Below are 15,780 nucleotides of genomic sequence, written 5' to 3' on the forward strand. Positions count from 1 at the left end.
TTGGCCATCTGTGTATCTTCTTTGGGAAAATGTGTATTCAGGTCCTCTAACCATCTTTAATGGGATTGTTCGGTTTTCTGGTGTTGAGTGGTATAAATTTTTTTATTTATATTAGATATTAAGCCCTTATCAGATATATCATTTTGCAAATGTCTTCTTCCATTGCCTTTTCATTCTGTCAGTGGTTTTCTTTGCTGTGCGAAAGATTTTTATTTTGGGGTAGTCCCAATAGTTCATTTTTGCTTTTGTTTTTCTTGCCTGAGGACATCTATGGTTGATGTCCAAGAGATTATTTGGATATCTTTTGTTTTCTTCTAGGAGTTTCATGGTTTGGAGTCTGACATTTAGGTTTTTAAATCATTTAGGGTTTATTTTTGCGTATGGTGTAAGAAAGTGGTCCAGGTTCATTCTTCTGCATGTCACTGTCCAGATTTGTACCAGATCGTTTGTTCTTGGAGAAGTGAGAAGCCTCCTAAAGATCCCTGGCCCTCCAGCAAATTTCTGGGGTTAGTAACTAAATCTTCTTCCTGTGTGCTCCAGGCACTTTGCGAACTGCTGTTTCTATGCCTTAGCTCAAAAGCTCACAGCGGTGGTTTGTTAGCTGTCTCTTTAAGGGCAGGGACTCCGTTTCCTGTAGCCCTCACCCTCTCCCTCTCCCGGAGCCAAGCTCACAGATTTTAAAGTACCCAGAGTTAAGCCTATGATTGTAAAATCTCAAGAAGTTTGGCTCCACTGGCTTTCAGAGCCAAATGTTCTAGGGATCTGTCCTCCCGGTGCAGGGCCCCTGTGTCTGGGGAGCCTGGTGGGGGGTCCAGTTCCATGCCTTCTTCATGCCTGTGGTGACCCTCCCGTTCGTTCGTGGTTAATCTCACTGGAAGTTTGGTTCCTGGGCACATCTCCACCCTCCCACCCATCTTGATGTGGCCTCCCCTCTACTGTTAACTGTGGAGAGACTGGCCACTCTTTGGGTTGTTTTCGGGGTTTGCCGACCCATGTGGCTTTTACCAAGGTGTATCTGTTGGGTGTGGTAGGTTTCGGGTCCTCCTGCCCCACCGCCCTCCCAGGCGCCCACATTGACTCTTGTTACAAGGCTCCTCCCGGGTGGCCGGGTGGCCACAGCAGGACAGAGCTGTGTCTTCCACTGCACTGATGTCACACTGTGCTCCTCCCGCTGCTGAAGCCATGCTGGCCACGGCCCACTCTGAGCCCTTGAATGAAAATGTGTCTTCCTCAGCTGGGGATGGGGAGGTATGTCTGTCCTCCCAGAGCACTTGAGGTCTCCAGTCCTTGGAGCTACACCCATAGCTCAGCACCGATCACATGTCCTTGACACTGTTGGGAGAGGGGGATGGGTATCCACCCCTGCCCCTCCGCCCCCCCCCCCCCCCCCGAAAGAACTTGTCCCACAGCACAAAGGGGAGGCAGCAGACCCTTGGTCCTCAATCCTCTTCCTCCCCATGGAGACCCTCCCATGTCTTTTCACTGGAGCATTTAGACCATTTACATTTAAATTATTGATAGATATGTACTTATTGCCATCTGGTTCATAGTTTTCTGGTTGTTTTTATAGTTCTCTGTCCCTTTCTTCTTTTGCTTTCTTTCCTTGTAATTCATGACTTTATTTAGTGTTAGACTTGGCTTTCTTTCTCTTTCCTTTTTGTATCTACTATAGTTTTTTGCTTTGTGGTTATCATGAGACTCATATATTATATCCTAAGAATATAGCATCACATTCTAAAAGAACTTCAGTTTTACTTCCTCTTCTGTATTTTATGTATATATTGTCATATTTTATATCTTTATGTTTTTTGAGTTCCCCTTAATTAATTTTTTAGATAAAATTGATTTTACTGCTTTTGTCTTTTAACTTTTTGGCTTTACATATGATTGCTCTTATACCTTTAGTGTATATTTGCTTTTACTCATGGTATTTTTTCTTTTTATAATTTTCTAATTATGGCCTTTCATTTACCCTAAAAGAAGTTCCTTTAACATTTATTGTAAGGCTGGTTTCGTAGTAAATTAACTCCTTTAATTTTTGTTTGTCTGGGAAACTCTTTATCTCGTTCTGTTCCGAGTGATAGCCTTGCTAAGCAGAATATTCTTAGTTCTAGGGTTTTTCCTTTTAGCACTTTGAATATATCATGTCACTGCCTTCTGGCCTACAAAGTTTCTGTTGAAAAAAATCAGCTGATGGCCTTGTGGCATTTCCCTCATACATAATTAGTTGCTTCATTTTTGCTGCTTTTTTTTTTCTTTTTTTTTTTTCATGTTTATTTGTTTTTGAGAGAGAGAGAGAGAGAGAGACAGAGCATGAGCCGGGGAGGGGCAGAGAGAAAGGGAGACACAGAATCCAAAGCAGGCAGCACAGAGCCTGACACAGGGCCCGAACTCATGAGCTGTGAGATCATGACCTGAGCGAAAGTCGGATGTTCAACCAACTGAGCCACCCAGGTGCTCCCATCTTTGTTGCTTTTAAAATTCTTCCTTGGTTTTTCATCTTTGGTGTTTTAATTATTATGTGTCAGTGTAGAGAGAATTTCATGGGTCCATCTTGTTTGGAACTCTCTGTGCTTCCCAAACCTGGATGTCTGTTTCCTTCCCCAGGTTAGGGAAGTTTTCAGCTATTATTTGTTCCAATATGCTTTCTGTTCCTTTCTCTCTCTCTTCTCCTTCTGAGATCCCTGTGATGCAAATATTTGTCTGTTTGATGTTGTCCAAGAGATCCTTTAACCAATCTTTTTGTTTTTCCTCTTTTTGCTGTCGAGCTTAGGAGGTTTTTTTTTCCATTACCCTGTCTTCCAGATTGCTGATCCATTCTTCTGCATCTTCTAATCTCCTGTTGATTCCTTCTAGTGTATTTTCCATTTCAGTTATTGTATGCTTCAAATCTTGATTGGTTCTTTTTTAATGTTTTCTCTCTCTATTAAAGTTCTCACTTAGTTCAACCACTCTTCTCCAGTTTGGTGAGTATCTTGAAGACCATTACTTTAAACTCTTTATCAGGTAGATTTTTTTCTCTCCTCATTTAGTTCTTTTTCTGAGGTTTTGTCTTATTTCACTTGGAGCATATTCCTTTGTCTTAATTTTGCTTGACTTTCTGTGTTTGTTTCTATGAACCAGGTGGAACAGATAATTCTCCTAAACATGATGGAATGGTCTTGTGTGTCATTGTTCCTTGTGTAGACTGTGCGTGCCTGGTGACTGGAGCTATGTCTGGCATGGTCTGGGGATCCCAGGGCAATCTATGCTGTGACTACCCTGCTGGAATAGCCATAGCTAACGTGGATATGGGCCAGAGTGGGTACAGGGTGCCCTGGTCCCCAAGATCTTTTAAAGCACATGCTATCTAACTGTACTGCTCACTATTACCTGTCTTACCTGTCTTACACTATTACCTGTCGTAATAATGTCACTATTACTATGATGCTCTATAGATCCTCTGTGTCATTGCTTGAAAGTTTTAGCACCTGGCTCTTCTTGCCTCCTTACCACTGTTCTGCCCAGAATTCGTGATCCCCAAAGACCAGCAGGGAGCCGAGTCTGATGCAAAAGCAAAGAGCCTTTATTCGAGCTAGCCCGAGCTCAGTCCCCTACCTGCACTACGCAGCGGTGAGATGCTGGGGAGAGAGAGGGAGTTTCAAAAGGACAAAGGTTTTACTGGGGCCTACGGGCAGTTGGTGAGGTAATGGCTGTGGCCTCAGCCCATTGGCTGGGGAAGGGTTGGGTCGGAGTCCTGTTAGGCAGGTGAGCGGGAGGTTACTCAAGGAGAGGAGGCGTGGTCAAGGTGAAGGACACAGAACAAGATGGAGTCGGCCGGCGTAGGCCCACCCTTTCAACCACTATTCCAGTGATCATTCTTTGTAATTTCAGTATCTTCATAGATCACCCATTCAACATAGTGACCTATCATTTTCTTGAACTTCACCCATTCAATGGCATCTCACCTCAGCTACCACCAATTATTTCTCCACCTCCAAAATTTCAGTTCCTGGAATCTCAATCTATGATCTGTACCACCTGCCTCTCCGTGTCACTTCCTCTTGTACCCTGAGTTTAGCAATTGTAAGACCCCACCCCAGTCCATCTATCTTATCACCCTTTCTTTGTTATTCTTATCACTTGAGTTCTCACTTCTATTCAAACTGAGCTTCTCACTCCCTGGTTTGTCCCTGTCATTCCCTTGCATATACTTTCAAATCCATTATCATCAGTCTCCACCCCTCAACAACCACTGTTCTGATTTCTGTCATCAGAATTAGTTGTGCCAGTCCTTGCACTTTTGTTAATGGTTTCTTTTACTTAATGTTGAGATTTACCGATGTCTTTGCATATATCACTAGTTTATCCCTTTTTTAGTGCTGAGTGGTTTTGCATTGTAAGGATATATCATAATTTGTTTATCGATTCTCCTAGTGATGGACATTAGGTTGTTATAATTGAGACTATTAATAAAGCTGCCGACTGAAAGATAATTCAAGCTGAAGTTGTAAAACATGAGAGAATCAGTTACTATAAGACATCTTGTTCTGCACATATGTTTCATTTCCCCTGAGTAGAAGTAGAATTACTAAATCCTAAGGTACATTTGTGTTTATCCATATATGAAACTGTCACAAAGTTTTCTGAAAGGACTAACCATTTTACACACCCACCAGCAATGTCAGTCTTTTTAATTTTAGCTGTATAGTAGATATGAAGTAGTTGTAATTTGGACTCCCCTGCTTACCTATTTTTATGTGATTTTGGTGACATCTCTGTTAAATATTTTGTCCGTTTAAAAAAAAATTTTTTTAACGTTTATTTATTTTTGAGAGAGAGACAGAAACAGAGACAGAGCATGACTAGGGGAGGGGCAGAAAGTGACGGACACAGAATCTGAAGCAGGCTCCAGGCTCTGAGCTGTCAGCACAGAGCCTGCGGCAGGGCTCGAACCCATGAACCGTGAGATCATGACCTGAGCCGAAGTCAGACACTAACCAACTGAGCCACCCAGGCGCCCCATTTTGTCCATTTTTAATTGGATTATTTGTCTTCTTTTTGAGTTGTAAGATTTTTTTATATATTCTGGATATAGTTCCTTTGTCAGAGATATATATTGCAAGTATTTTTTTCCGGTCTATGGCCTGCCTTTTTATTTACTTCATAAAATCTTTCATAAAGCAGTTTTAAGTTTTGATGAAGTATAGTTTATCAGTTTTTTGTTCTATATTTAGTGATTAAAAAAAAAAAAAAAAGCTTGAGGCACCTGGGTGGCTCAGTCAGTTAAGCATCTGACTTCGGCTCAGGTCATGATCTCTCAGTGGGTTCAAGCCCCATGTCAGGCTCTGTGGTGACAACTCAGAGTCTGGAGCCTGCTTCAGATTCTGTGTCTCCCTCTTTCTCTACCCCTCACCTGCTTGTGCTCACTCCCTCTCCAAAATAAATAAACATCTTTAAAAAAATTTTTTTTTAATGTTTATTTATTTTTGACAGAGAGAGACAGAGCATGAGTGGGGTAGGGTCAGAGAGAGAGGGAGACACAGAATCTGAAACAGCCTCCAGGCTCCGAGCTGTCAGCCCAGAGCCCGACACAGGGCTTGAACTCACAGACAGCGAGATCATGACCTGAGCCGAAGTCAGATGTTCAACCGACTGAGCCACCCAGGTGCCCCAATAAACATCTTTTTAAAAAAGTTTATTTAGCAGAGACAGTGCAAGTAGGGGAGGGGCAGAGAGAGAGGGAGAGAGAATCCCAAGCAGGCTCCATACTGTCAGCACAGAGCCTGACATGGGGCTCAAAGTCACAAACCGTGAGATATGACCTGTCCAAAATCAAGAGTCGGTTGCTGAAGTGACTTAGCCACGCAGGAGCCCCTATAGATAAAGCTTTTTGTGTACTCCGGAAGACATTTTGTCTATTCCAAGGTTATGAAGAGTGTCTGCTTGTTTCCTTCTGGAAAGTTTCTGGTTTTGGCTTTTAGGCTTACCATCCATATCAGAGTCTGCATCTGTGCTCTTATGTAAGGCTGGGCTTTATTCTTATGAGTTGGTCCAGTTGTTCTAGCAGCATCTGTTGAAAAATGATTCCTTTCTATGTTTAGTGGCCGTGCCACCTTTTTAAAAAATGAATTGGCCGTGGGGTGCCTGGGTGGCTCAGTCGGTTAAGCATCCGACTTCGGCTCAGGTCATGATCTCGTGGTTCGTGAGTTCGAGCCCCGCGTCGGGCTCCGTGCTGACAGCTCAGAGCCTGGAGCCTGCTTCACATTCTGTGTCTCCCTCTCTCTCTGCCCCTTTCTGCTCATGCTGTGTCTCTCTCTGTCTCAAAAATAAATAAACATTAAAAAAAAAATAAACAATATTTTAAAAAAAATGAATTGGCCATGTATGTGGGGGTTTATTTCTGTTTTCCATATTGTATTCCATTGGTCTGTTTATCCTTACACCAGGACTACACTGCCTCGCTTATTGTGGCATTATGGCAGAGATTTTCAACAACGCTGCTGACATTTTGGATGAGATGTATTATGGGAGGTATCCTGGCCTCTACCTACTAGGTACCAATAGTATGCCCAGTGGTGGCACTATTAAAAATGTTTTCAGACATTGCCAAATATTTACTGAGAGGGAAGGGGCAAAATTGCCCCCAGTTGAGAACCACTGTTTCATGGTGAAATAAGGCAGTGCACACCCTCCAGATTTGTTTGCTTGTTTGTTTGGTGTTTACTAATTTTTTGAGAGAGAGATTGTGAGCAGGGGAAGGGCAGAGAGAGGGGGAGGCACAGAATCCGAAGCAGGCTCCAAGCTGTCAGCACAGAGCCCAAATGCAGGGCTTGAAATCATGAACTTTGAGATCATGACCTGAACCAAAGCTCAACTAACTGAGCCACCCAGGCGCCACACCCTCCAGTTTTGTTTTAATTCAAGATTGTTTTGTCTCTTCTTGGTATTTTTTGCTTTTCCATATAAATAACCTGCATGGTTTTGAACATACCATGATGAACATACAGATCAATTTAGAAAGAATTGATATAACAATATTGAGTCTTGTAATACATGAAATCCATGAACACAGTATATTTCTCCTTTCCTCTCTCCTGTTTTTTTCTTTTTGTTGTTGTTTGTATAATTTCTTTTAGCAGTATTTTCTGTTTTCAAAGTGAAGTTCTTACATGGTTTTTTGTTACATAATTCCTAAGTATTTCAAATTCTATGATGCTGTTTTAAATGGATTTAAATTTCATTTTCCATTGTTATATGTAGAAATATCATTGATTTTTCTACATTGACCTTGTATTCTGAGAACTTGTTAAATTCACTCATTAGTTCTAGGAGTTATTTTTAAATTCCTTAGCATATTCTGTTTGTATAATCATGTCATCTGAAATAAAGGGAATTAACTTCATCTTTCTAATTGATGTGCCTTTTGTTTTTATGTTGGCCTTATTGAACTTTTTAGGAGCTCCAGTGTAATGGGGAATAGAGGCAATATAATGAGCTTTTTTGCCTTTTGTCCCTTTGGAGAGGGAAGTATTAACTATTTTACAGTTAACTGTGCTGCTAACTAGGGATTTTTGATAATTGCCCTTTATCAGATTGGGGAGGTTTCCTTTCATTCCTGGTGTGCTGAGAGTTCTTATCATGAACATGTATTCAATATTGTCATACAGCTGTTCTCCTTTATTTGGTCAGTGTGGTTAATTTTACTGATTAACTTTGACATTTATTTATTTGTTTGTTTTAGAGCACGTGAGCAGGGGAGAGGGGCAGATGGAGACAGGGGGAAGAGAGAGAGAGAGAGAGTGTGTCTCAAGCAGGCTCTGTGCCCAGCACAGAGCCTGATGCAGGGTTTGATCCCACAAACCTGAGATCATGACCTGAGCCAAAATCAAGAGTCGGACGGATGCTCAACTGACTAAGCCATCCAGTCACCCCTTTTTATTTTTTACTTATTTTTCTTTTACTGGTTAATATTGAGATATCAAGTCAGCCTTGCCTTCTAAGGGTAACTCTCATTTGGTGATGTGGGAGTTTTCTTAATAAACTGGTGGATTTTATTTACTAATATTTTGTGAAGGATTTTTGTGTACAGTTTGGTCTGTAAATTTCTTATAATATCTTTGTGAGGTTTGGAGATCAAGGTTATACAGGCTTTATAAAATATGTTGTGGGTGGTGGGGGGAACGCCTGGCTGGCTCAGTTGGATAAGTGTCTGACTTCAGCCCAGGTCATGATCTCATGTGGGTTTGAGCCCACATAGGGCTCTGTGCTGGCAGCTCAGAGCCTGGAGTCTGCTTCGGATTCTGTGTCTCCCTTTCTCTCTGCCCCTCTCCCACTTGCACTGTGTCTCTCTCAAAAATAAATAAACATTAAAAAAATTTTTTTTAATAAATAAAATATGTTGAGAAAGTGTTTCCTCTACTTCTATACTTGGAAAAAGGTTCTATGATTGTTATTTCTCCTTTAAATGTTTGACAAAAAGTAATAAAAAATCTGAACAGGGAGTTTTCTTTGTAGGAAGCTTACTAATTATAAATTAAATTTATTAATAAAGTTTTTGTATTTTTTTGTCAGTTTTGCTAAGTTGATTCTTTCAAGAAATTGATCCATTTTATCTAAGTTGTTGAATTTATTAGCAGAAAGTTGGTCATATTATTCTTTTAATGTCTGTGGTATTGGTAGTGATAGCCTATCTTTCATTCATGAGAGTGATCATTTTGTTTACTTTTTTTTCTTCACTCTTTTTTTTTTTTTTTCCATTCATCATTCTTGGTAGGAGTTTATTAATTTTACTAAAGTTTTCAAACACAACTTTAGTCTGTGTGGTCTCTATTTTTTAGTTTAGTGTTTCATTGCTTTCTTCTTTTATTCATTCCTTTCTTCTTACCAAAGAATAAAGTTGCACGTCTTCCATCTTCTTAAGGTGGGAACTAAAATCACTGATTTAAAGTATTTATCTTTTTCCACTGTAGGCATTTAAAGTTATAAATTTCCCTCCGGGGGCGCCTGCGTCACTCAGTTGATTAGACATTCGACTTAGGCCCAGACCACGGTCTCACGGTTCATGAGTTCAAGCCCCACATCGGGCTTGCTGCTGTCAATGCAGAGTCTGCCTAGGATCCTCTGCTCCCTCTCTTTCAAAATTAAATAAACATTAAAAAAATAATAAGATAAATTTCCCTCTGAACAACTGCACTCAATAAATTTGGTATGCTGCATTTTCATTTTGTTCATTTTGTTTTGCTACTTCCCTTTTGATTTCTTTTTTTTTTGACCTATAGCTTATTTGGAAGTATGTTCTTGTTTTATTTTAATTTCCAATTATTGAGCTTTTCTAGATACCATAATTGATTTCTAATATAAATCTATTTTTTAATTGGAGAACATACTCTAAGATTTAAATCTTATGAAATTCGTTGGCATTTGTTTTATGGGCCAATGTAAGATTTCTTATGTTGCACTCAAAAAGAATATGTATTGCAATTGTTGGGCCTAAATAGTTGTTCTGTAAATATCAACAAGGTCAAGGTAGTTGATAGTGTTGTTCAAATCTGTATTCTTACTGATATTTTTTTTGTGACTGTTCTATCAATTATTGAGAGGTATGTTGCAATATGCAACTACAATCATAGATTCATCAGTTTCTCCCTTTAGTTCTTTGCTTCATGTATTTTGAAGGTCTCTTATTAGGTACATACATATTTATGATTTTTATGTAGTCCTGATGAACTGACCCTTCTATCATTATGAAATACTGTTTTCATCTCTGGTAATACTCCCTGTCTTAATGCCTACTTTGTCTGCTATTAATTTAGTAAATGTCTTCTACTGTTTCATCCTTTTGCTTTCAACCTGTCTGTGTTTGTGGAAATCCTCTTGTGTCTTGGTTATATTCAGTCTAGCAAGTGCTAAATCAGAAACTGTGAAGAACTGTATAGGATCTGAGGTTTTGACAAGCAAGCTAATTTTTTTAGCTTACCACTATTTCGTATGTATTGTGGCAGGCTGAAAGAAAACAAACTGTGTATCACTCGTGGAAAAAGCGTAGCCAAAGCAATGTCTTATGTCAGTTTCCTAAAGTCTACTCCCCAAAGGGCAATGCTGTGAGGGCCAGATGGCTCCTGCACAGAGTAGGAACTAGTTCATTACAGACTAAGAACCACGACACGTGGAAACTACATGGCCGCTGCTATCCCCCTCTTCAGAGAGAAGGAAACCTTATGTTTGATCTGGAGTGTAAGCACTCTTTGGAGAAGAGAGAGATCTTTATCTTCGCTACCCCATGTCTCCAGGAAGGGAGACCTTTCTTTGCTTTACTATACTACACTGTCTACACGCACACTCTCAAGTTGGCTGTGAATGTCTTCATTCAGAGAACCTGGGCTGTGCAGAAATACGAAATATTTACAGAGAACTGTCTCCCAAAAACAAGACTCTGCCTTGTGTTTAGTCTTTTTACATCTAATAATTCTTAAAGCAGTTTGATGTAGGTCTCTCATTTAACTATGTTTTCTATCAATTCTATTTTTTTTTCCTCTTGTTTCTTCTTCCTTTCCTGCCTCCCTTTGAGTTAGTCAAAAAATTTTCAATTTTACTTTTTTTTTAGTGGCTCCTCTAGGCATTATAATATTCATTCTTAACTATTTAGAGTTATAACTGGACCATTTCACATAAATATAAGGATCCTTCAACTTTATGATTCTATTAGTCCCACCCCCATGTTGGCATCCTTTTGCTCATGGACTTCTTTATGTCTGCATGTTATGAAGTTCACAATACAGTGTTGTAATTGTTGCGTCAAACCCACTATCTCCTACCTACCACTGGGGTAAGACCACTTAAATATACGTATCCCTACTTCCCGGAAGTGTACTTCCCTAAATCTGAGTTATTTAGAATAGAATAATGCTCCAGCCAGTGAAGGCCTTTGGAAGGATGGTTAATAGTAATGCATGGAACTAAAAATCTTAAAGACTTCTTACCTACCACCTCTCAGCCCCATGCTTTCTGAAGAGGAGAACCACTTGGCAGTTTCTCAACCAGTGAATTGCAAGCCTCCTTTTCCATTTTTTTCATTGTCTAGCAAATAATTATTGAAACACACACATATTTTTCACAAGCAAAATTAATTTTTTGAAACAGATGAAACTAGAGAATATAAACTCAAGTGCCCAGGTGCAATCAGAAATAAATGAAATAGGAAAGTTAAGAAAAATAGGGAATGTGTGAATAGGAGTTCATACTTGACAAATCTTACATATTTTCCAGAGGAGGTGGAAATCAAGATTTTTACGTAAATTGCATGGATTTTTAGCATACTTCAGACTTATCATGACAGCCAATTTTAAACTTTTGGTCTAAAAGACAAAAAGAAATATACAGCATTGTCCTGACTGCCCCATAATTTGTAAGACTGATTCTTTCACCAATGAATTAGCTCTTCACATTCCAGAAAATAGTAAAGAATGCTTCCACAGCAGGCTTTGGGAGGTGGAAACATGTATGTAGGCCTGCCAGGCCTGGATAAGGTTCTGGAATTACCACATATAAAGATATTAAAATTCTTAGCTAAGGGCCTTTTTTTTTTAATTTGTTTCTAAGTAAGTAGACTTTTGAAATATGAAAACATCACTGTATAATAAATCACTAGTTTGAAGCTATTTTCTGTATTGAGATTTTTAAAATTTAATCCCTAATTCAGTTATCTACTTTGTGTTTTAAATGTAGAGCTTTTGAAGAGAAACGAAAAGAACAAGAAGAAAGAGAACAACAAATCAGAGAACAAATACTTCAACAAAGAAAAGAGAAGTTTGAAGAAGTCACTGAAAAATTCCAACGTGCCCATATTCCTCTTTCACAACGGAGGAGAGCAGGTACCTTAATCTCTAGAACAATTTGAGAACAAAAATGAAAGTTATATCTAATACTCAATATTCAATATTGAGTAGGCAGTAAAATGATAAATTAAGAAAGAAAATATAGGGACACATGGGTGGCTCAGTCAGTTGAGCGTCCAACTCTGACTCAGATCATGCATGATCTCACAGTTTTTGAGTTCAAGCCCTGTGTTGGGCTCTGTGCTGACAGCTCAGAGCCTGGAGCCTGCTTCAGATTCTGCATCTTTCTCTCTCTCTGTCCCTCCCCTGCTTGCCCTCTTTCTCCCCCTCAAAAATAAACATTAAAAAAGAAAATTAAAAAAAAAAAAAAGAAAGGAAGTATAAATTCAAACTAAAAAAATATGCCTTTGAGTAATAAGGTTTTAACCAAGTGAAAAATTGTAATTTGATTTAGCTTTAACTTGGAGAATATTTTGTTGGCTCTATTAGTAAATTTTGAAAGCTTGCAAGTTTGATTCTACTATATCCTGGCTCACAATGCTTTGTCTTTTTAAAACTGATTTAGTAAAAAGAAAATTTAACATTTAGGTTCAGTAAATTAGTGTCACATTCATTCTGGTATTTTATTCACATTTTGGTTCAAATTCCTGTTTGAGAAACATTTAAATAAAAATAAAGTGTACAAAGTGATACAATCCAACAATCTGAGACCTGGAACCTATTAAGAATCTAAATATGAGTATGGTTGATTCTTTGGTATCACATCTACATTTTTTATACCTTAAATAGCAACACAGAATTAAGAATAAAATGTCAAAGCTTCAAAAAGAAAAGGACAGGCAGAACCTTTATGTTCAACAAACATACGTTGTACTACATTGTACTTAGCCCTGGGCTGAGACAGAGAGAAATCTAGTCCTACTCTACCATTAAAGATCTCACAGCTTATTTTGGAGGTGAGAATAATGTAAACAATGTCAATAAATAAACTGATGATTGCTGTGGTAACAAAATATGTGAAGCTCTGTGTGAACACAGAAGGAAGAAAACTACAGCTGTACAGGGACATCAAGGACATTATCCCTGAAAAAATGACTTAATTTGAATCTTGAAGAATGAGCATTTTGCCATGCATAGAGAAAAAAATTTTTTAATCCCCAATGGAAGGAAAAGCTTTCATAAATAAATTATGTATTTTGGTGTATCCTGAAGCATAGGGTGGGGAAAAAGTGAAGAAAAATGAATGTAAGTCTAAAAAACTAAGTTAGAACCAGGACCCAAAGAGCTTTGCATATCATGCTAGGAATTTTGTCTTTCTCCAAAATGCAATCCACTTAAAGGTTTTTAATTGAAGGGGTGCCTGGATGGCTCAGTCGGTTAAGCGGCCGACTTCAGCTCAGGTCATGATCTCACGGTCCGTGGGTTCGAGCCCCGCATCAGGCTCTGTGCTGAAAGCTCAGAGCCTGGAGCCTGTTTCAGATTCTGTGTCTCCCTCTCTCTCTGACCCTTCCCCGTTCATGCTCTGTCTCTCTCTGTCTCAAAAATAAATAAATGTTAAAAAAAAAAAAAATTTTTTTTTAAATAAAAAAAAAAGGGTTTTTAATTGAAAATGAAGCCATTACTGTGTCTGTCACAGTGAGTAAGGGCAGGTGGTAACACCATTAAAAATAATAACAGCTTAAATATGGCAGGGTTTATTTCTCCCTCTGATAATATGAAGTCCTGAGGTAGGCAGTCACAGCTCATTTGGGGACTGTGCAGTGTCACTGGGAACCCCAATGCCTCTGTCTCTCAGCTCAACTATTCTTAGTTTGTGATTTATATCTTCACCCTCATGGTCACATTGCACCTGCCAGATCTCCAGCCATCATGCCATGTTGTAGGCATGAAGAAGGAAGAATTGTAAAGGAAAAAAGGTTGTACCTCTGAGCTCCTTTTAAATTATGTTCCTAGAAATAGCCATTTGTCTGCTTAGTGTAATTTATAATTGGCAACTTCATGTGCAGGGGGTACTGAAAAATGAAAAAAAAATTTTTTTAAGGCTCTATTGCTACTCTCTAACTATTAATGTAGGGTCTGTTGCCAAGGAAGAAAGGGAAAATGGATATTGGGTGGGAAACTTGGGGTCTCTACTATAATTAGATTTGTTTGTTAAAGATAATTACAGTTACAACATGGATGTTGCGTTCCAGTAAAGACACTGAAGTAGATAGACTAGTATGAGACTATTTCGTTATTTGTGGCAAGAGAGGTCCAGCTGCTAAATTAAAACACTGTACTGGATGTGGAGGCAAGTGGTAATATATTCAGGAGATGTAATCAGTTAGATTTCAGTTACGATCAATGGAAAGTGCCAAGGGTCCAGGTAGAGAACAGTGCCCTAGGGATTTTGCAGAGAGCCTCACACGTTTTTAGACATTTTTACAGAATTAATGATTTTGGTAGATGATCATATTAATCAGGGTTATGGATGAATCAGATTACAAGTGTGAATGATCATTAAGTTTTAAATGTATTGATTTTGAGCCTCCTTTGGCTTGTCCAAATGGAGAAATCAAATCAGCAACTAGAAATGTGGGTCTGAAACTTAAGAACAAGATACAGAATAGAGATGCATATATTTAAGAGTCACTAATGAATGGATATATAGTTGATAAATGAAGCCATGGGAAAGGTAAACTAAACAACAGGATATAGACCATAGATTGAGGGTAGGGCCTAAAATAGAATCTTAACACATACCAGTGTATACTGTAGGTAGAGCAAGAAAAACCAAAAAATGGATTTTGAGAAGTAGTTGTCAAAATTAAAATATATATGTAAAACCTTGGTTTGTGAGCAGAATTTGTTCCGGACACATGCTTATAAACCAAAGCACTCGTATGCCAAAGTGAATTTCAAGAACCATTGGCTCAGTTGTGATCATGTGACATTTGGCATCACTCCTTTATCTTGCAACGAGTTGCAACAAGTGCAAGCCACTCATTTATCTAGTTAAAATTTATTAGAGAAATCTCCTCATCTTGCGGAACACTCACAGAACAAGTTCCCCGCAATCCAAAGTTTTACTGTATTTACATTTGCTTGTATTTGCATAAAGAAACAGTGAAAGAATATACAAGTGACCAAGGAGAGCAAGACTTCCAAATATATCATGTATATTTTTCACTTCTGAGTATGAATATGTCATCTATGCAAAATGTCAAAATAAATTTTTTTAAAAAAATTTTTTTTAACGTTTATTTATTTTTGAGACAGAGAGAGACAGATCATGAACGGGGGAGGGTCAGAGAAAGAGGGAGACACAGAATCTGAAACAGGCTCCAGGCTCTGAGCGGTTAGCACAGAGCCCGATGCGGGGCTCGAACTCACGGACCTCGAGATCATGACCTGAGCCGAAGCTGGACGCTTAACCGACTGAGCCACCCAGGCGCCCCTGTCAAAATAAAATTTTAAGAAAAGCCAGTGCTGTCAGTGAAGAGCAAGAACAAAGCTATGAAAGACTACTACTTAATTGACTGTTAGTTCACTTTATTCCCAAACCCTGAAGGCTAACCGCAAGCTCACCAGGAAGCCTGGTGGTCGGCTCTTCCCCGTGCTACAAAGAAGGGCAGCAGGCTGGGGGTTTGAATGAGGTCAGAAAACCGTTGGAGTGAGCATATTAGGGTAGAAGAACTGGAAAAACCAGAGCTCCTGGGCTAAATGAAGGAATGCAGCTGTGGTCTGCAGTAAGACTTGAAAAATAACAGGCTTCCAGTATCCCCAGCGCATGAGGGGTGGTAACCAGGAGTCGTTAGATTAACAGCAACAAGAAGCAGTCATGGGTGGTCGTACACTGATCTAAGGTAGTTTTCATTTTCTGAAGTATAACTGACATATAATATCCTATTCATTTCAGGCATGCATCTTTATGATTCTTTATTTTTATACGTTATTAAATGATCCTGACAATAAGTCTAGTTCC

The 15,780-nt window shown here is 39.0% G+C and overlaps 1 protein-coding gene across 1 annotated transcript in view; it reads left to right on the forward strand.

Moving 5' to 3' along the window:
- The window catches only part of CEP126 (centrosomal protein 126), a 104,303-nt gene that overhangs the window by 24,608 nt on the left and 63,915 nt on the right, over positions 1-15,780 (forward strand). The window contains exon 3 of the mRNA XM_042903935.1: positions 11,707-11,852. Coding sequence (XP_042759869.1) covers positions 11,707-11,852 — 146 coding nt within the window. The remainder of the gene's footprint in view (positions 1-11,706; positions 11,853-15,780) is intronic.

The sequence above is a fragment of the Panthera leo genome, chromosome D1 (assembly GCF_018350215.1).
Source record: "Panthera leo isolate Ple1 chromosome D1, P.leo_Ple1_pat1.1, whole genome shotgun sequence".
Taxonomy (NCBI): Eukaryota; Metazoa; Chordata; class Mammalia; order Carnivora; family Felidae; genus Panthera; species Panthera leo.